The sequence below is a fragment of the Candoia aspera genome, chromosome 11 (genome assembly GCF_035149785.1).
Source record: "Candoia aspera isolate rCanAsp1 chromosome 11, rCanAsp1.hap2, whole genome shotgun sequence".
In the NCBI taxonomy this organism is placed as follows: domain Eukaryota; kingdom Metazoa; phylum Chordata; class Lepidosauria; order Squamata; family Boidae; genus Candoia; species Candoia aspera.
Genome location: NC_086163.1, coordinates 24,752,838 through 24,773,718, shown reverse-complemented (window position 1 = coordinate 24,773,718; position 20,881 = coordinate 24,752,838). Strand labels below are relative to the sequence as shown.

The 20,881-nt window shown below is 57.1% G+C and overlaps 1 protein-coding gene across 1 annotated transcript; it reads right to left on the bottom strand.

Annotated features, from left to right (window-relative positions):
- Positions 1 to 762: 762 nt before the first annotated feature.
- CPNE7 (copine 7) lies at positions 763 to 20,113 on the bottom strand. Its single transcript, XM_063313124.1, has 15 exons — positions 19,597 to 20,113; positions 10,542 to 10,724; positions 10,056 to 10,130; positions 9,866 to 9,940; positions 8,537 to 8,620; positions 7,533 to 7,622; positions 7,141 to 7,239; positions 6,881 to 6,967; positions 6,513 to 6,572; positions 5,456 to 5,589; positions 4,715 to 4,769; positions 3,780 to 3,831; positions 3,273 to 3,406; positions 1,670 to 1,906; positions 763 to 930 (listed from the first exon to the last, which is right to left on the bottom strand). Exons 1-15 carry the CDS (start codon positions 19,768 to 19,770, stop codon positions 790 to 792), a joined length of 1,680 nt encoding a protein of 559 aa, XP_063169194.1. The 5' UTR covers positions 19,771 to 20,113; the 3' UTR covers positions 763 to 789.
- Positions 20,114 to 20,881: the final 768 nt, after the last annotated feature.

Genomic DNA, 20,881 nt, shown 5'->3' with positions numbered 1-20,881 from the left:
GATCCCACCACCGAGCCCCCGCTTTTCCGAGGTCCTGGTGCGGGAAGCACTGGCACTGCCACAGGTCTGTTCACTCAAGCCAAAAACCGTCCATCAGATGCTCCATCTGCAGGATGCAGGCTGGTGACTCCCTCAGGTGCCCATCCCGGGGGCACGTCAGCCCCACTCTGCGAAGGTCAGACTGTTGGGGGTGCCCCTCTGCTCCACCCACTCCCCAGAACACCCCTGCTTTATTTACCCCTCCATTTCTTGGGGGGGGTCCCATTGCAAAGAGAAGGGGAGCTGCTGATCCCTTCAGCAGATGCACTGAGGGGGAGGCTGCAAAACATAGGGAAGCTTATCCTCAGGCCTGTGAGGGACCAAAGTCAAGGTCAAGAGGACCCACACCCCTTTTTTCGCCCTCATGGGTGTATCTGAACGACCGTGACTGCGGGCAAAGGGCGCTGCACGCCTGTTCCCTTTCTGCCTCTTTGTTCCTCTCTTCACAGTCTCTCACTTTTTGGGCAATCATGGCGGCTTTTTGGCATTGCCCAGCTGGGGGGCACTGCTGCCCAGGGCAATTCTTTCTACCCCTTCTGTTGTGGGGGGTGCCCTCCCTTGTAACAGGGCCTTTCCTGGACTTGCTGGCTCAGATACCAGGCTCTTGCGCAACATTGCCACTGTTGTGCCCGAATGGCAAGGGGAGCCGAGAACATGTCCTGCTCTGCGTGGGGAGTTGGGGGAGGCCTTGCTTTCCTGGGGAGGGAGCACGGGGAGGGGAGACAGACGCGGTGGCCCAGGCCGGCGGGTTCACTGAGGCGAGTTCAAAGCGGAGTCCGGGGCGCTGCCTTTGGGGCAACTTTGGGGGGGTAAGGCCTTGGAGCTGTAGTATTCCACCAGCTGCTTGGGCACCTCCGCCAGCACACACTTGGCCAGGGCAGTAGGGGAAGCCTGGAAGGCAAAGGGGGTCAAAAAGTTAGCTGGCACGTTCCATCCAATGCTGACCTCTCCGTGCCGCTTGGCATTCATTTTAGCGGCATCCTTTAGGCAGGCTACAAACACACTGGAAGAATACGAAGAGGTTTAAGCTGCCAATCAAAACAGGAAATGAAGGCCAAGGAGAAACCCCGCCTGTCTGACAGTTGCAATCCCAGAATATACAGGCATGAAGAAGCACAACCGAGTTGCGAGGACATCCCTTTCCTGCCAGTCAGGGGCATGGGCAGCAGCTCCCCTGCTGGAAAAACTCTTGAGAGCCATTCAGACACCCCACGTTTTCCTAGTCCCACTTGACAAGCAGAGCCAAATTCTGCCTAAAGCGAAGGAGGGGCCCCGCTGTGCTTTCTGGATCACATTAGCCTGAGATCCCATGTTGTTTGCCATGTGTCCAGGGATGACCGAGCTCATCAGGGGGGTCCTGCTCTGCTCTGCTCGGGAGACACTGGTCCTTGCCAAGGTTGGATGGATGGTGGAAAGGGCAGGCTGGGAGTCAGTGTTCCTTGGCAATATCTGGGCAGCCCCAGGAGAGAAGGGGAGAAAAGCTTCTGGGAACAAAGCTGTTCCCAAATGGATCCCCAGGGGAACCCACAGCTAAGCTGGAGGGAAGGAAAGATGACTGACCTCATGCTGGAAGAAATGGGGGCCAACCAGCTGGGGGGGATTAGCTGTCCTGCATTGGGGGGCGACTTACGTTCTTGAACTCTCGGAAGGGGACGAACTGCACGATGTCCCGCATGACGGGCTCGCCTTTGGGGGAACGAAGGATCCCATCGTCCCCGTCCAAAATCTGCATGTCGGTGAAGTCGGCATTGCCCACCCCCACAATGATGATAGACATGGGCAAGTAGGAGGCACGGACTATGGCTTCCCGCGTGTCCGCCATGTCGGTCACAACCCCATCGGTCAGGATCAGCAGGATGAAGTATTGCTGCGGAAAGATGTGCCAAGTCAGGAGAGGCTTGTGAAAGAAGAAGGACGAAGACAGGAGAGATCCTGGAGGGTTGCAGAGGTTGTAGGCAAATCTCCTCCGGCAGCTCTTCCCTAAGCCAACAGCCATCCACAGATCTTGCTGCCACACATCAAAGGCATTAAGCGAAAGCCAGAAGCCATTCAGGGTCATCTTGGAACACGAGAGATGACTTGGGATGCCAGTGAGGAGAGACCAGGCTCCATCGTAACCCACCAAGGCATCAACCCATCCCCTTAGGGCTCCATTCTTGAAAAACAGGGGGCGGAGGAGGGGTGAACTGCCAGAGACAGGCACCTCCTGTGTTCTTGGCAAATGACAAGTGTGTGTGTGTGTGTGTGTGTTTCTGAGCTGCAGGGCTCCTGTGCATATATCAAGTGGTACAACTTCCATGGCAGCCAGGACTGGGAGCAGCAGAGGCACCCCCCCCCCCCAGTTAGCACAAGCCAGAGTGGGTGGTGGGCCTGACACTGGAGATATTGTCCTCCACAGGGGCTCTGCCAAGGCCTGAGGGGTTGCTGATGACACCCAGCAGGTTGCAGAGCCCGGAGTTTGGGGGCGTGGCACTAGTTCCCACGGAAGGCCCCTGCAAGGCTGAATGAAGCTTCAATTCTGAGATTCCACGGGAAGGCAATTCCTCCCAGTTCCGAAATCAGATCAATGCATCAAAACAAATTGTCAAATTAGATGCCTCTGAATTGATCAGGCCATTCGTTTGCTGCTGTTGCTGTTAAGCTGAATTGCTTTCCTTAATCAAATTGGCCTGATTCAAAATGTCAAACCGAATTGACAGGTCCAATAAGGTTGGGGCAGATTCACGTTCCCCGAGCCCTTCTGCCTCCCCATCGCCCCAATCTCGCTCCCCAGCCTTTGTTCCCTGCTCTGACAAGCCGGGGATGATGATCTGCATCCCTCCCTCCTCACACCCACTCACACCCCAGGCCTGTAACGGTGCATTAGCCACTGTCCTTAATTGATAAGACCGGCAGCAAAGCTTTCAGTGAGCCAAGAGCTGAGAGGAGAGAAAAGTCACGTGTGGCCCTCAGTCCTTGCCTGCTTGGCACGTGTCGACAGTGGAGGAAGAAGTTTGCTGAAGCCCCCCAGCCTGTCCAGCACTTCCACGTATGTCGGCAAGGGGCCCAGTCCACAACAATGGCCCTCCCCCCTCCCTGTTCCACAGTTTTCCATCAAGCAGAGGGAGAGCTTGCCTGCTGGAAGTCTGGCAGCAGGGCTTCAGGTCCAGCAGATGTGGAAGCCCCAAGGTCTGGGGAGTCTCAGCCCCCAACCCATCTGCCCAGAAGTTTTCTGCTGATTCCCACACACTCACCGAAGCTTCCTGGGTCTTCTCTTCATTAGCGGCTACCATGGCCACTTTGGAGATGATGGGTGCCACGTTGGTTGGCCCGTAGAGCTGTATCTTGGGCAAGCAATTTTGGTAGGACTCCACCACCCCCTGGATCCCTAACAAGGAGAGGGGAGAGATCCAGTGGTGCTCCTTTGTGGGGGACAGCAGCACAGCGGGGGGGGGGGCTTTCCAAGTTAAGGGGAAGTTTGAACTTAAGCCAGGAGCAGAGAACCCCACCCCCCTGCCCTCAAGAAGCCTCTGGGCAGCAACCACAGGCATTTCTGCGTGCTCCTTTTCTCCTCTGAATCCGGAATGGGTTTTAGCTGTTCCAGGGGAAAACGTGTTGTACAGACAAGCTAGAGCGAAGGCGTGCTAATCCAGCCAGAGGCTCCAGCAGTTTTACTGGCCTGGCAGGGGCAGGAAAAGCATAGGTGACCGTGCCAATCAGAAAAGCAGATGGAACAGAAGCCATCCAGACCATGCCCTTACCTTCACACTCATCGTTCTCTGGGTTGAAGTTAATGGCAAAATCATGGGAGACCTGCATGAGGGAGGGAGGGAGGCTTGTATAAGGAGGATTCTCCTTGCCGCCTTCTCTCACTTGGACCCGCATCAGCTCAAGCATGCTGCTTGGCTTCCCCAATTGAGCTGCTCCCCCCACCCCCAAATGCATGCATGGCATGTTCAAGAGTCATTAATCCCGGAGCCTCCTCCAGCCCCTGCTTTAGAGGCTGCCTGCTGGGCCTTGTGCTGTGGATGGAAGCCGTGGCAGCTGCTTCATTATCCTGGAGGGTTCAGAGCTGACAAAGTGCCAGGGGGATCCTACGTCTCAGCAGGTTGGCAGGAGAGGGTGGAGGGAGGTCCAGAGGGCAGCAGGGGCAGGGACTGGGTGCAGAGGTGGCACAAGTGCCGTTCACCCATTTCAGCAGCTGCCAGAGCATGACAGGCACACCAACATCCAGAAAGCCCGGGCAGCAAGGTCCCAAGTTAGTGGCAGCCAGGCAGCCGAGAGGCTTGTGGGACCCTGAGGCTGAACAGCTTGACTGAGGCAGAACCCTAACTGCCCAGAATTCCTCTGATGGGAGGAGCTGGCTGGGGATAAATTTAATAAACAAACAAATAAACAAATAAACCTTCGAGAGCCAGCTTGCTCCGAGCCCCTGAAACATGCCAGTCAACAAGATGCTACAAAACTTCTGGTGTTCTTATAAAGGACAGATGAGAGGAAATGCCAGGGGTGGTCAAAACAGTCAAGGGGGCAGCCACGGCAGTGCAACCAAAGCCCATGTAGCTGGCGGATCCAGCCTCCCACAGAAACTGTGACCAGCCTCCTGCCTCGGAGACCAGGACGCACCTCTACCAACCCCGTCCCAGCCTCGCCTCTCGGTCTCCACACCTTGTTTCATGCCTGTCCCTTGACTTACTTCATAGTTGGGGGGGATCCTGGCCCCAAAGCCCAGGGCAGAGAATTTCTTATCACTGTGGAGAAGCAGGAATTGGGTCACTCCAGCTGCAGAGGGCTGGGAAGCCAGTCGCCCAAGTCCCGCCCCAAGACCCCCGGCTTTCCCCCAAGACCCCCGGCTTCAGCCCGGTGGGGAGACTTTCCGGAGTGGCTGTTTCCCTGCTGGGATGAAGGCTCCAGCCAGCCAGGGTGGGAGCCGCTGCTCTGTGACACCCCCGTCAGGGCAGCAGCCACCCTCAGGGACAGAGGGAAGGCCCTGGGGGTCCTGCGCAGCTTCATCCCCTCCCGGCCTGCTGCTCTCACAGACAGAAAGCAGCTTGGCAGGATTTGGTGGCGGACTTTCCCCAGGCCCCCAACCCTGCAGCAGCCAAGGAGGGGTTCAGTCCCTCCTCTGTGCCCCACTGAACTGTCACCCCTCCCAGCTGCTCTCTCTGTGTGCATGTGTGTGCGTGCGTGCGTGTGTGTGTCTTCAGAGGGGCACCTTCTGTGCAAAGGCACCAGATCACATCTACAATGACCAAGAGGTACATCTATCAGGGCCACAACGACTTAGGTGTGCCACAGATCCTGAGAAAGGCTTTATAGAGCCTACTCTCTCTGCCCCTCCCCCATCCAGGCGGGCATGGCGCCCGAAGGGTGGAGGAAGGGGCCGAACCCACAGGGCTGGGCCTGGGCCTGGCAGCAGCGAGCCCCCCTCAGTCACCTGTCATAGTCTTGGCAAATCTCCCCCACGGCCACCAGAGCCTTCAGGTATTCGTTGGGCTGGTAGGGGTTGATGTAGTGAAGGGAGCAGCTGTTTCGGGGGTCCCCGTTAGAGGCTGTGAAGTCGATGGCCACCTGGGGGGAAGGCGGATGGGGAAGAGGTCAGAGCCTGGGAGCCAGGAGGGGGCCCAGCTCCAAAGGTGAGTCTCCCCGGCTTTTAGGCTAAATCAAGGAGGGCAGACCCAGCCCTCCCCATCGTTTGTCATGGGGCCTGGGGATGATGGGCACCGAAATCAGCCACAGTTGAGAGGCACAAGATTTGGAGAGAAGTAGCCTTGGGATCTTCTACATTTGCTACTCAAACTCTCCTGTGGGTTGGGGGTGTAAAGAAGCATCACCTGGCCTAGCCTGTTTTTTGCGATCAGCCCTGAACTTGGGATGATGCAAGAATTTCCGTCTCTCTCCCTCACGCCTCCCTCGCGCGCTCACACGCACCCTGAATGTGACGGGCTCCCATTCCTGGGACGCTGCCCATCTCATGCCCTAACGAGTAAAGTGGGCTGGGAGCCAGCAATCTGTTCCTCGCATGTTCTGGGAACTGACTCACTCCAGGAAGGAGATGCTCTTTCAAAACGCAATCTGCGTGCTTCTTGTTTTTAAGGAGAGAAATCTGTGCAGAGCTGTTAACCGGGCGCTCCAACAGGGATGGCGACAAGCTGAGGTGACCGAGGAGCTGGCATACAGCCAGCCCGCCTGGCGGCACAGCCAAAGTTCTAAAGCCCATGTTTGCAAAGCCCCCCACTGCCCCCCACTACACTTGACCTGCAAGGGACAACATCTCACTTGCCAAGGTGAGAACAGACAGTGTGCCCATATCTCCACAACTTGGCTGCGAGTGGAAAAGCAGGAATTGATAAACAAGCCCCCCACCCCCACCCCCCTGGAAAAGTGCCTGTGCACTTGGGCTGGAGCAGAAAGTGTCCTCCTGCCTGGCTCTGGCTGCCAGAGACCTTTGGCTCGCTGTGTACCAACTGAGGAGGCCGGGCACAGCTACTCACTGTGAAGTGGATCTGGCAGCCGCCCATGATGTAATCCAGGAAGGAGAAGACCCTGTGAATCTTCCAGAGAAACTGTGCATCAGCCAAAAGCAGAGGTGGGCGAAACCAGCTTCTTCCTGCCAGCCAAGCTCTGTGCCCAACTCAGGGCGACAGATCTGCAGCCCAGCAGGCAGGAGCCCAGTGGGGAGGGATAGAGAGAATTACGAGGAGGGGCCCGGCCTGCCGCAACCCGCCGAAGGGACAAGGGGGACAAGAGCCTGTTTGGCTGGGCTACAAAGGTTCAGAGCAGGCCAGTGCCCACCGCTGCTCAGATTCCCCTTTGCCGAGGCCCCTGCAGCCCCCGCGGAGACCCTGGACTCTCCATGCACCTTCAGGTCGAGGAGAATGACCACGCCAGAGTTCCGGTAGTTCCGCTTCTTCAGTTTGTACTTTGGATTCATGCAGTCCCACTGGATCTGGTTTGGGGAGGAGCGAACAAGGGTCCCATTTTACCCCTGCCGGGAAATTCAGCTCTCCGGGTACAGGGCAGCCCCCCCCCAGCCCCCGGGGATGGTTGTTTTTTCTCCAGGAAGCCCCCCAGCTTTGGGACTTCCTGGTGGGCTGCCGGGCCTGCTCCCTGCACACCAACCTTGTTGCCGCCTGTGGCTTTCTGCATCTCCTCAAACGTGGTGTAAAACTCTCCGATGAAGTCATGCTTGCCTCGGGAGTCGTAGTCGAAGACGACACACTGCACGCAAGGACGCGGCCCTTCAGGGCCCCGCGGGGAACGGGCCCCTTTCTGCTGAGGGTCCTGTCCCCTCATCCGGCCCCCCTCCCACGCCAGGATGCAGGCTGGACAGCCTCATCGCCCCAACACAGGGCGGCACGCGGCACGCAAGGCGGCATGCCGGGGGTCTCGGCACTGTGCGCAAGCCGCCAGTCTAGTGTCCCGGGGGCTCCGCTGAAGCTGCAGCTCAAGCAGCCAGGGCCGGCCCAGGGCACCAGCCAGTTGAGGGGGGCTCTCACCCCCCAGAAACTCACCCTCAGCTTCCGCTTCTCTTCACAGCTGCAGAGGGAGTTCAGGGACACTTTGAAGGGCTCCCAGATGGGGCTCAGGTTGTTCTTCACAAACTGCGGAGCACAGGCGCATGGTCACAAAGGCGGCCCTCTCTTCTGGGGGGTGGGGGCACCCTGTCGACACAGGCTGGAAGAGCTCCTAGTTGGGCCCCACCTTCAGGGCCCCCAACAAATGCCTCTCTGCTCTGTTCCCTGAGGGCCTCCGGCTGATCTGAATCGAGGGGGAGTAGAGCAACAGCAGGGCAGGGGGAGGCCTCAGAAGGAGGGCCCGGGAGTCCCAAGGGCCTTCCAGGGCCAGGGCTTCTGTGGGTATCACAGCAGTGGGCTGGAGCAGGCCTCTTGGCCAGGAGGGTGAGCAGACACTGGGGGCCCAGTTCCCCGGGCCCCTCTGCCCACTGCTCCCTTCCCCCCTCCCCCCTCCTCTTCCACCTGCGACCTTGCCATGCTGGGGGGGTGGATGGGCAAGGGAGCCCCTCTCACTGGGGGCTCTTCAGGGAGACCGCGGCCCTTGGGCAGCTGCCCCCCCAATGCCCCTGCCGTGAAGGTACTTGCTTCAGTCAGAAATGACATGTCTATTTCATGCGGTAGCTCTGAACACCTTAATTTTGCCCCTTTGCCTGGTCACTTTTCCTAAGTTTACTGAGTTTTAGATCTGTTTTTCTAGGGCGGCCGCCTGACTTCTTGGTCTCTTTTCTGTTGCCTTTCTTGCCATTTAAGGCTTTTCGCCCCTTTCCATCTTCTGGAAGGCACCTTCATGCACTTGGGTTTTGAGAAGCAGTGAGGGGGCTTCCAGGCGCTTCTCAGTTCCCTGAAGAGAGAAGGGAGGGAGGGATTCCCAGGCCTCCCTCTCACCATGAGGACCAGAAGCTTACAATGAGCAGCAGCAGCAATGCTCCTGAATCTGCTCCTCCCCTCCCTGGCCAGGGTATTGGGAATTGTGTCCTTTGGGACCTGGAGGGGACTCTTACCTCAGTGCGGTGCACCAGCTGCTCACTTCCATCATCATTGATCCGGTAGATCTCCAGAAAGGGATCTGATTTACTGAAAAGATCCTATGGGGAGATAGGGTTAACCTGCTATCAAGTGGCTGGCCCTCCAGCCTCTCTTTTCTAGGGTCTCGGGGAGGGGGTGGGTGGGCATGGGCAAATGACATGATGCCAGCGAGGCAACATATTGCAAAGCCCATCCTGTGTCCTTTGTGTGAAGGCACGAGGCTGCATGTGTCATTTTAGCGCCATTGCGGTTGGTTGCCAATGTCGCTGGCAACATGCAGGGGTGAGAGGGCTGTGCTAAACCTGGGGAGATTCTGCTTAATCCCACCCAGATCTGTTATCTGGTGGCCAACTGAAGGCCACTCCCCACCTCACTGGATGGTTGGGGAGATGAAGTGTGTGCATGGGTCCCCTGAACTTCACCTCCTGGAAGGAAAGGGGGGAATGCAAACCTGGTCCTACATGCAGGCTGGCTGGCGGAGAGGAGTGAGACTGAGCCACAGCCCCCCCGGGGGGGATGCAGAAGCCCCTTCCCCACTGACAGATCCTGTGCCAGCAAGTGTCTCCAGCACTCCTTCCGCCCGCTTTCTGCTCCATCTGTTCAACTTTTAAATATCCTTTTCTTATTTTTTAAAAAAGGCATTCATATTCAATTTCACAGCTTTGATGCTAGCCTGATTTATCTCTGTCACGTAAGATGACGAATTTGCATGGCTGGCTCTGATTACAGGCGTGCTCACGCACACACACACAGAGCCCATTTGCTAGATGTTCGCTGATGATGTCAGTTTTTCATTCCTAATAAAAACTGCCGCTGAAGCTGCACCTTCCCTTCAGCTCCTGAGCAGATGGTGCAGCGCAGAGCTCTTAGCAGCTGTTTGGGTCTCCTGCTCCAAATTGGGCCCTTCCTGCTCCACAGGGGCGGGGGGGGGGCTGTACCGGCAGAGTGGGGGTGTCCAGACCAATTATTCACCCCTCTCCTGCCTGGAAAAGCTTGCTTGGGAAGGTGATGACTGGGGAAGGCGACGCCAAACCACCCCGCCCTGTAGTCTGCCAAGAAAATGTCTGAAAGCGGCACCCCCTCAGAGGGCCGGACGTGACTCGGTGCTGGCATGGGGGGCCTTTCAGTTTCACTTTTTCACCTCCTGCCTGGATGGCCGTTTCTCTGGAGCCCTTCAGCATCGCAACGCTTCTCTCCCTTTGCTCGCCTCCCCCAAGCCAATGGTGGCCAGCGCTGACCCTCCCCAAGATGACCCTCCCCACAGAAGAGCACAGCCCTCCCCCCACCGTGCCCGCCAAGGCTACCTTGTCATCCAGCTTCTTTGCCCGAAAGAACAGCTCCACAAAGCCGTTGTCTCCAGAAATCTCTTCCGAGGTCACCTGTTAAAGGGGTCAAGCAGGGGGCCCTCAGAGGCCAGGCTGGTCAGCCTGGAGGGCCCCCCAGCCTCCGCTTCCAACCCGCCCAAGCTGCAGGGGTGGGGTGGGGGGGACTCACTGTGATGATGGACTTGCCGGCAGATTTCCCATACTTGAGAATGAGTGGCTTGCTCACCCGCTTTTGGGCCACGATCTACGAGGAGGAGCAGAAAGGTCGGCGAAGGCCCCCTTCTTGGGGCAGTGTGGCTTGGCCCATTTCTGGGAGCTCCCGGCTATCACGCCTGGCCCGCTGGCTGGCGGAGAGCTGTTCGTCCTAACCCTGACCCTATACCCTGGCCACCTTGCAGTGGGGGTAGGTGTAGGACTCCCTCATGCCGTTCTTCACCCCTGGGCAAGCCAACCTGCCCCGTGCCAGGATGCTCCTCCACTGGGGGTGAGCCCAGAGTCCTGCCCTCGCTGAGGCAGAAAGCTGTGGGGCAGCTGTGGGGCCTGGCATGTGGCGGGGTGCTCTTCCAAAGGGCTCTGGCCCCTGCAGATTGCCCCCCCCCCGCTGCCCCTAGCCGGACCCTGGGCCCCACCGGGCCTTTCCCTCCCCCCGCCTCACCTGGCCCACCGTGCACTCCATGCCCCCCAGGAAGTCGTCATCGTGGGTCCCGATGCCACCGTGCCCGTGGATGTCGTAGATCTCGAAGCGCAGCTTCTGCACCTCCTCGAAGTAGTAGTCCACCATGAACACCTTGGCGAAGACGGGGTTCAGGTTGCTCTTGATGACCTCGGATCGGTCCACCTGGGCGGCGCAGAGAGGGCGTCAGTCAGCGTGACCCGCCGGGGGCCTCCCACGCTGGGACTACGAAGCCCAGAAAGCTTAGCCCGCGCAAAGGGATGTGGGGAAACCGAGAGCCCCCCGGCTGCCCTTGGAATGGCGGGCTCAGGCCCGGCGCCCGGACGCCGCTCCCGCGCCCGAGGCGACCCGGGGCAGGCGGGCTGCGCGGAGCAGCCTCCTCGTCTGGCCGGTCCGGAAGGCCAGTGGGCCCAGCCGAGCTCGGGCAGGGGCGCTGGGCTGGGCTGGGCTGGGCTCGCCGGGGCCGGGGCAGAGACGGCGCCTCTCCCGGGGCCCAGGGGAGGTCCCGGCTGCACGTCAGGAGCGCTCCAGGGAACGCGGCTCCACAGCGCTACCCGCCGGACCCCTCGGGCGCTCCTGGGCCCCGCAGCCCGCCTGGCTCCAGAGCTCCACCCCGCGGCCGCTCCTTCCGCAGGCTGGCCGCGGGGCTCCCGCGGGGCCCCGCGGCTCCTGGCCGGTGTGCTGCCCGCTGATGCTCGAGAGAGACCCGGGCCTGCTGGGCTCCCACGCAAACAGACGAGCCTCGCCGTCCCTGCCTGGTGGGAAGTCAAAGGAAAGCTGCCCGGGGAGAAGCGAAGGAGGAGGCTGGGACGGAGTCCGCGGAAGCCTCGCTCGGCCCGGCGCCGCTGCGCCCCTCCGGGCGCGGCCTCACTTCGAGGACGAAGCGCTTTGGCGGGGTGTGGGGGGGACGCTCCTTGCCTTCGTGCGTGGAGGGGACGCCTCCGTTTTGGCTCCGGCACCTCGAGGTGAGGTCCCCATCGCACCTCTCCCTCCCGAGTGGGGGATCTCGCCCGCCCTCCCACGGCCCGACACGCTTATGGAAAAGGACAAAAACTTCGACGGAACCTTCGGGGCAGGGAGCGCGCCGTGAGCTTTGCCCCGGCACCGGTCCCAGCTTGGAAGGGAGGCTGGGGGGGAGCCAAGCGCGGGGCTGGCGGGGCCGCTCAGCAGAGGGCGCTGATAAGGCTCTTGCCCACCTTTCCATACCGCCGACTTGGCCGGGGGGCGGGCAGAAGATGAGGGCGCCCTCGGCCCCTGCTCTGGCCACAAGGCTCACCCGGCCAGCCGCCCTCTCCCTCGAGGCCCCGGTGCTGAAAAGGCTGACGCCGCCGCCGCTCGGATCTTCCGGCTCCGGCTGCCCTCTCCGGGGGCCTCCAGTGCCTCCCAGCGGCTCTGCTTGCACAAACCAACGGGACCCCAAGTCTGGGTGCTCTCGGGGGGCGGGAGTTGGTGCCTGCTCGGCACGGAGGGGCTCGGGGCAGGATTGGGCCTGCCTTGTAGGATGGGAGGGAGCAGAGGACAGCTGAGCCTCTGCCGGACTGCAGTCGGGGAAGCATCTAGCCCTGCTCCGAGCCAGGGATCCGCAGGGGCTGTTTGGGTCAGCCAGTGGATGCCCCCAGGAGCTTGGAAGTGCAGCTCCCCCAATGCCCTGGCCGTCAAATCCAGTCTGTGCCCCACCTTCCCAGCCCTCCGAACTCTGGCTCCGGACACCGTCAAGGCAGACCGTGGGCTGCCCAGGTGAGGAGGCGCCTCGCGTAGGGACCGAGCTTGGTCCTGGCTGAGGTAGAGCTTCTGCAAAAAAGCACATTCTCTTCCTGGAGGCCACAGTCTGAGCAGTGGCAGCAAATGCTGGTGCTGAACCTACCTCTCTGCTTTCCCCAAGAACCATCATCAGTCACACTGCCTTTCCGAAAGGAAATCAGATTATGTTTCTTATATAACTTCATGACGTTTGAATGCCTGGATCTGCCTGGTTCCCTATTTCCTCCCCATCTTTTGTATCATGTCTGCGAGATTGCCAGCCCCTGATCAGCACCCATGTCAGCTCTTTCAGCCCTGTAGGGTTCCTAGAAAACAGTCCACACCTCATCAGGTAATAAGTGTCCAAAAAGAAGAAATACAGAAACTACAAGGAGTCTTGCTGCATCTTAAGAACAAGCCAGTTTTTCCTGGCAGGAGACCCTCCGGCCCAACGCCACAAAGATTTTGGCTTTAAAAAAAAGTGTTAATTGTTAAGATGCTGAAGGACAAGGGGCCCTTTTGCTGCTAAAACCCTCTGTGGAAGCTGAGCAGGTAGAAGAATCTTTTCTCAAGGTACTGACTTGTCCAGGAATTAAAGAGGAGACATAGATTTCCAATTTGGATATATATTTATATCCAGAGAGAGTGTGTCCAATCTTCCCTTTTTCTTTCTTAGTGCAGCCAAAAACTGATCAGAAAAGTTAAGGACAAACAGGAGATGTCTTCTGGGTATTTCAGCCCGCTAATTCTGCTTTTCTTTCTACATCTGGGCAGCTTCCTTGGGCTAATGCAAAAGTTCTCTCTAGCCTGGTGATACCCATTTTCTTGGGGGGGGGGTCCTTCCAACACACACACACCCCTCACTCTTTATCTGCATCAGGCCGCAGGATGAGCCTAGCCAAGGCTTCCATTTCCCGTACCGATTACACTGCAGAGACTTCCATTTGCCCCTCCAAAGCCTGGTTTTATTTGGGTTTTGGCGAGCTGACCAGCGAGGGGGTCATGGCAGCGGATTCCCCTGAAGCCCCTTTCTCTGTCCCTCCCCAAATATCTTCTTCTCCCCAAGGAGTGGGAGGCTTATTAATTAGATACACTGCCAGAGATAATCTTCTCTAAATAAGCCGTGAAGCTCATCTTGAAGCGGAGGTTTAATCCATCTCATCATGACCCACATGTTGGATGCAGCAAATCTGCAATCACGGAAGGGACAGAGGCTGTCTCTGGAATCCTTCGGGAATGGAATGAAGGCCCAGACCGGAGAGGGGGCAGAGCAGCCTGTGTGGTGCGATCTTCAGGGACTGTGGGGCCCTGGAAAGACAATGGCCTGCCTTATGATTGTTGCAGGCATGGGGGCAGCAGGAAGGGAGGAAAGACGCCCCCTCGCTTGGCTGAGCCCCTGAGATGACTTCTCTGCCTGCAAAAACAGATGTTGGCAAAGTGACACAGTGACTTTTTGGCTGCATAAAGAAGGGGACCCATAAAGAAGAGGATCCCACAGGAGACCCTCCCTTCCCCAGCAGCTGGAAAAGGAGGAGGCCACAAATCTTTTCCATCTCGGGAGCAACCTGAATGCTAAGACAGCCACAGGCTGCATCAGTTTTCAGCGGCTCACAGAGGAAATTGGACATACTGCCCTGCCCTATCGCTCTACATTGTAATGATTTCTAAATAATGCCAAAGCACGAAACGGGCAACTTTATCAATGTCAGGGCCACGCAATCTTTCAGGACATCAGCCAAAGTGATTTTCCAGGCTGCTACATGGGCAAAGACAGCCGGGCTCCCTTGGAAATACAGCAGTATTTCGGTATTGATTTTTGCTGCTGTGCCACCTGAGCCTTATCTCTTTCATAAAACAGATGAGTTTTAAGCCAACCAGTCCACCTGCAACACAACCTGGATCTGCCCCTTGGGCAGGATGGCTTAAGTGGGGCCCTGCCCAGCCCCGAATGATCTCAGCCCAGCACACGTGGCCTCAAGCGAGGCCAGCCCGGCTGGGTGCTCCAGAGGGCTGCACTTGGAGGAGGTGGGCCTCTCCTCTGTTCTCTGCAGGCCAAGGGATGATGTGGCTCAAGGGATGCACAACTGCCCCCCCCCAGGCCCCTTTTGAAGGCCAGCCGTCTGTCTTGTTTTCAAGCATCCGGCCCTTCCTCAGCTTGATCTTGGCTTCACTGTGGTTCCCTAACAAAGCAACCGGCAATCAGCGCTTGCTTCAGAGGAGAGCTTGCTAGATGAAAGAGAAGAATCGGGCAAAGCCTTGCTGCCAATTAAATGGATACATTTTATACCTACTCAGCGGACTGAGGACCTGGTGTGACCTGTGATTTAGGAATGAGCACAGTCTGCGCATGGACCATTCTAAAGAAATACGAACCTCTTTTATTGAAACTTTTGTATGAAAGTCTGCAGACAGGCAGGAGATGCTCTTCCACATAATTGCTCTTTTCCTTTCTTGTTTCTGTGCTGCTGAATTCCAGAAATCCCCCCCCCCCCGACTCAGCTCTGGATGCAGAAGGGCTCAGCACTATTATCCAGCTTTCCTTTTGCACATGGAGGGATGCTCTGCTCCCTGGCCACAGCCCGAGGGGATGATTCTTAGATCATAAAAAAACTAAGACCAGTTACTAAGGTTTTACTAGTGGTAAGAGATTATATTTGTAAACTGATCTATATCTGTATTGGAGAAAGTCAGAAGTCACCTTTCCATTTCTGTTTTCTGTCTATTTGCACCTTTATAGTTCTTTCTTTTTTCTTTAGTTCTATACTCTAACTTTTCTATATTTTCTATTTTGTATTTTACTTATATTTGGAAAATTAATAAAGTTTTAAATACCAAAAAAAAAAACCCCAAAAACCCCAAGCCTAAGACCAGCAGAAATTGAACTAAATAAGAGAGCTGTGCAATAGCCTCTGAATTGCGGGGAGCGGGGGGGAGATCTCAAGGATCAAGAAAGTCAAGACGGGGCAATCAAATGCTGGGTTGTTTTTTTTTTATGAGCAACACATGCACAACGCAGATAAAATCGGGTGGAGCATTGATCGCGGCGTTGTGACCACCACCTTGACTTCTTGGAGCATGCATGGCCTGTGGACACCCCTGCCCCTGTTCCACAGAAGCATTCCCTCCAACAACTTCCTGCCGGCTGTCTTCAATGTTTCCACACTGCTGGGAGGCAGCTGAGTTTTCCATCCGCGACTTGTCAGACAGACGGGTTTGGCTAAACCCCAGCTTTGACCCTGTAGCCAGGTATGCGCTGCACAAAGCGGGACGGGGCCAGAGCCCCCTCAGCAGAAGCAAAGTTCCTGAGAGAGGGAGAAAGGCCCTGAACTCAGCCGGCTGACCAGCAGGGCGGTCTTGTGAATGGGGACACCGAGTTAGGAACCAGCTGCTCCAGAAGCACTGAAGCCTGCGTCTACCAGTCTTGTTTTAACAGAAGGAAAGCTCCCCTACGCACACACAGGCCTCACAAAGGTATCCGTGCTAGAAGGAGCCAGCCTAAGATGTTCCCAGCCCAAGGGAAGGCCTCCGCACGGGGAGGGGCCCTTTCAGGTCAGAGGGGAAGCTGCCATTTCCCCAGCAGAAACAAGAGGAAAGCCAACAGCTTTGCCGGCTGAGGAGCTGCGAGCTCAGGACCGAAGCCGGCAGCCGACTCGGGGGTCACGTCCCAGAGGGGAGCAAGGAACCGGGGGCCAGCGGTTCCAGCAGCTCCTCAGCCCCCACGTTCACCCGGGGCCTTGCTATCAATAGCTAAAAAATAAGGGTACTGTGATTAGCATTTTGTGCAGCCATTTTGGCTGTTCCCAGCAATTCACCTACATCACCGTACGTTTTATGACAACCTCGCAAAGGAAGGTGGCATTGGCATCACCTGTTGGCACTTCTGCCAGCTTCCAAAGGGACATGGGCAGGTTTGCTCTGCGGCTCTTCAATCTCAGTGCCACAGCAGCCACAGAGTTTCTAAAAGACTTTGCTTTTTGGTTCCCTCGCAGCGCATTTGAAAGTCCCTTTCCTTTCTCTGCCCCCCCACCAGTGACCAGTCAAGAGACGCGGCCCTCTGCTCCCCTATCAGGCACAGAGACCCCTGAGGGGAAGATAGTGGCGTCCCCCTCCCAAATGCAGGGAGCCAGCCTTGCCGAGGTGGTGGGCTGCCCTCGCCCAGCCTCTGCACCGCAGGAAGCCTCTTCCAGACCCCCGTTTTACAGGGGCCACAAGGACCGCTGCTGGCTGTGTGCTGCCCGGAGGGCTTGGGCACAGTGAGCCCAAGGGCCTTCTTGGTTAGCCTCTGCCCAAGCTCCTCCAGATGGGGAGCCAAGCTCCTGGTTCCACACTGAAAGGCCCTTGACAGACAGATGTGGGCTCGGAGGGCCCAGGGTATTTCCTGCTTGACTCCTGGCCCACCTGCCTGGGCTCAGATTGCCGGCCCCTGTTGTCTGGGAGCCTCACGCAGAGGAGGAGGAGGAAAATCTTCAGCGCCAGCATCTAACGAGCATCTGAAGCTGCAGGCAATTAACCCCAAAGCGCTTACAGAAGAGCCATATGCCGGAAAGCGAGAGGAGCATCGCATGCAGACGGGAGCAGCAAGGGCACCTGGCGGGCCCTTCCTGCCACTGCCACATGCAAAAAAGGCAGGGACGCTCTGGGCAGGATGGATCAGCAGCTCAGGGGGGTGGGGGAGAGGGGGGTCACCTGCATGTGCTCGGACTTAGGGGGTGACTGCCCTGGCTTGGGAGGCTCACTGCGGGGGCAGCAGCAACGCAGGCTGGGGACTGGAACAGCAGAGTCGCTGGATCAGACCACTTTGTGCCACGGACAGGAGTCCATCCATACTGACTGAATTTCAGGGGTTGATTTGGGGCTTCCCCCCTCCCGAAATTATTTAATACCAGAAGTAGCTTGGAGAGATAATGGGAATGATGCTTTTGCGCATAAGGGAATTTCTTTCAGCAAACTATAATGTACTTGTCATTAGGAAGCAGCATTTCAATTTCGGGAGAGGGAGGAAATGCCCCCTACTAGAAGCTGTATGGCACTTAGCGCACTACGCAGTGCACATATGTGTCTCTGGGCGTCGCTCGTTAAACTAGGATTTCAGTGGTGCCTAAGCCTCCTTTCCAGTGATTGCTTTGCTTACTTTGTCCTTGGATTATCTTTTCCGACTTGATGAGCTGAACGTGGATACCCGTGTAGAGATCTTGCAAACAAGCCAGGCTGCCAATATTCAGGAAATATTCTTCCTGCCAGAGGGCCCCAAGGCCAGGGAACCTGAAGTTCGAGCCAGAGCAAAATTTCCAGGCAAATTCAGCCATACTGGGTGACTTGGGGGGGGGGGGACGTCCGCAGCAGATGCTCTTGCCCTGTGCAAACCTTTGGGTTCACCTGGGTTGGCTTTGGCCCCACGCAGGTGATAAGAAAGCCAGGCCCAGGCAGAGAGTGAGCCCCTGAGGACCACGCCAATTGAGGGCACAACTCCAGGCCAGAAACAAATGGAAGTGATAGAGCCTCAGCTTGTGGCAAGCACATTTCCCACAACCCCTTATGTAGGAAACTGGACTTTACGGAGGATTCTCAAGCTTTTAGGAAGGAAATTTAGCAAGGGGGTTGGGATGGCCGCTCCATCCAGTTCACAGCCAGCAGTGGCAGAAACGAGAGTCCATTTCTCCTAAGTGCAGAGATGGAGCGATTCCAAGGAAGCCTTTGGCCCCATCAAGGAGGTTCTGCACCACTTCAATGCATTTCAGCTGGGGCCTGCTGCTTCTGGCTTTACAAAGGGCCAGACAGAACACCCTTGGCAGAGCGGCATCACTCCTAGCTGCAGGTCTGGGAGTAGAACTGGCTTCCACCATGGCTGGGAGGAACCACAGGACTGGAAGATGGAAAGCCACCAAGAGCTGATGCCCGGCCAGAGGGAACCATCTCTGTACCTGACGCCTTTAGGCTGCAGCCTCTGCATTCCAACCCGTCAAAACAGAAACAAGCCATGAGCAGCTAATCCCTCCAGGTGACCCCAAAAGGTGAGCCAAGCTACCTCCAGAGGGAAAGACAAAACTCTCAGAACAACCAGTAAAGCTGTAATGCTTGCTCAGTTTAGTCAACTGGCTTAGTCAGTTGACATGAGCAGATTCAGAACACCTCCAGTTAGTTGGGCAGTTCCTTTAAACACATGATTTTTTTATATATGTGCTAATTGTCTGAAGGTGTTGCGCATCATCCTGAGAGACATTCCACTTTGTTACCTCACAAAAGAGGGAACACATCTTTTCCTCTTTTAAAACAGAATTGGCATGTATCTCACCCACACTTAAATAGAGGCATCTCTAATAGCTAACTTCTAATCAATTAATAAATCATCAATTCATTCCAATTAAAAAGCTGATTCCTTCATCTGGAAAAGCAGAGGGCTCCCCCACCCCACCCTGGCAGTAGAAGCTGAGCCATCAGGCAGATGAACCACCTTAATGGCCATTTAACACCAAGACCACCCCTGGCCAGATCATTTCCTTGGGGAGAGGGAGAAAGGACCCATCCTTGTGCTTTACGGTGGAGGTGGACAGATGGTCTGTGCCCAGTTCTCCCTCTCTGCTCTTCTGGCCCTGGTCCTGTTCTTGCCCATAGGGCACCCACCTCCAGGCCCCTGAGATCCCCGAGTCCTACAGACACCCACCCCCAAGTCTTCCTTCAGAGGAAGAAGCAAGCATCCTCACACGCAAGCCCGGAGAGATCCAACTCAAGGTTCAGACAAGACAGCTGACTCCATTGGCTGGGCTTAAAAACCTGGTCCTAAAAAACAGACACCTAGAAACATCTCAGCTTATTCCTAGAAGATGCTTGGACTTTGGCCAGTCTCCTGCAGAGGACAAGCATCACAAATGCATTGTAAGGACACACACTTTTGCCCAGATGCATGGCCAGTAAATGGGAATGGAAGAAACTGTCCCTAATTTGTCCCTTGGTCCATGTGGAGAGAGAGGTTGATCTGGAGCAGCCGTTCCTGACCCCCCAAAGCATTGGGCACAGGTCCCATTGCCTGCGACCGGCTTGGAAAATGACTTTTCTCATTGTGGGTGATGAGAACTTCAATCCAGCAGGTCTGAAGGACCCTGGGCTGGGAAGCTCCTTTAAAGGACAGGCAAAAGATGCGCATCGGGCTGAGCTCAGCTGGGTAGAGAGCTGGCGGCAGAGGTCACTCCGTGTTCCTGAGACGCTTCCCTCAGGAACTGCTGCCCGGCTTGCTCTCCTCCTGGGCGCCAGCTCAAGCCCCCCGCCTTCCCCCTTCCCCCTGCAGCTTCTCCCCACCTACCTCTACCCACTGCCCTTGGGATTGCATGAGAAGGACGGCGCAGGGATCCGACTTGTTGAGCGTGTCCCGGTCAAGCAGGTGCTTGCAGCTGACGCGGAGCTCCACCTTGGAGACGCAGGTGGCTGAGACGACCCCCAGGTTGGCCTGGGACGCCGGGTCCAGGATTTCGTTCATTCTCGCTGGGGGCAGGAGCAGAGCCTGGGAGAGCTGCAAAGGCGGGAGGCTGAGGCCCAGCCTGTGCCCACAGGCAGAGCAAGCGGGGTGCTGGCAGTGGGCTGGATGACGCCAAGCGGCTGGCTGGTCAGAGCATTCCCGGGTGCCAAGCGCCCGCTTCCAGGCCTGGGCTGGTGCCTGCTGGGGAGCTGCCAAATGAAGCTAATTAAGAAGGCTCTCTCAGAGCAAATTAAACAGCAGTGGCTCTCCTTCCTTTCCTGATGTTGGTCCCACTCAGTGCCCTCGCTGCTGGCACTGCTTTCACCTGGGTGTAACTGTGCCCTGGCTCTCACCAGGAATTGGGGATGGGGGCGGAGATGCCTCGATCTTCCGGTCTCAGAAGAAGTGGCTCAAAGGCAGAGAAGAGCAGGGACTCCTTCACATCCCCAGCAGCAGAAGCCACCCTTGCCCGCAGGGCTTTCTGGACGTTGGCTGGCAAAGCTTTCCCGTCAGGGCCGATCCAGCAGAAGAGGTGCCTACTGGGCTGAGACACCCACAGGCGCTGCCTCTGGAGGCGAAGCAGCATCCCACGGAGCCTCCCTGCTCCTCTGCAGGAAGGTTTCCCTGGCCAGGAAGAGGGTGGCCTGCAGGTACCAGAAGAAACACAGGTGGGTGAGATGACAGGGCAGCCCCAGACGTCTCAGCCTGCCCTTTGGATGCGACCACCACGTTCTACCTCCTGCCAAACGCCGGGCACCGGGCAAAGGCAGCAGCCTCTGGAAGCCAGGGCAGGCTGGCTCGGGGCCCTGGCTGTTCCAGAGATGGTAGGACGGGTGTATCCGCTCCTTCTGATCTTAAACGGCTACTCGGCAAAAGCACTCTTAGGTCTGCCCTTTCTGCATCCTCTCTCTTACCTGGTTGAATTTTTATTCAACCAAGCAGAACTGGTCTGTTGTCTGAATATACAGCCACCCCAGATCCTGACAGACTCTACATCTCACAGGAATGACAAAACCAAAGGACTTTTGTGCTGCAGTTAATGCACAAGCCTTGCAGCCCCTCAATGCGCTGCTGGCCAGTAGCTCGGGAGGCAGTTTGCCCAGGGCAGGCAGACAGGAAGCCCTCCTTGGGG

Coding starts and splice junctions, on each gene's coding strand:
- CPNE7 (XM_063313124.1), bottom strand. CDS start 19,770: ATGAACGAAATCCTGGACCCGGCGTCCCAGGCCAACCTGGGGGTCGTC. Junction 3,832..4,714: donor GGATCCCCCCCAACTATGAA/GTAAGTCAAGGG, acceptor TCCCTCATGCAG/GTCTCCCATGATTTTGCCAT. Junction 1,907..3,272: donor AGAAGACCCAGGAAGCTTCG/GTGAGTGTGTGG, acceptor ATCTTTCCGCAG/CAATACTTCATCCTGCTGAT.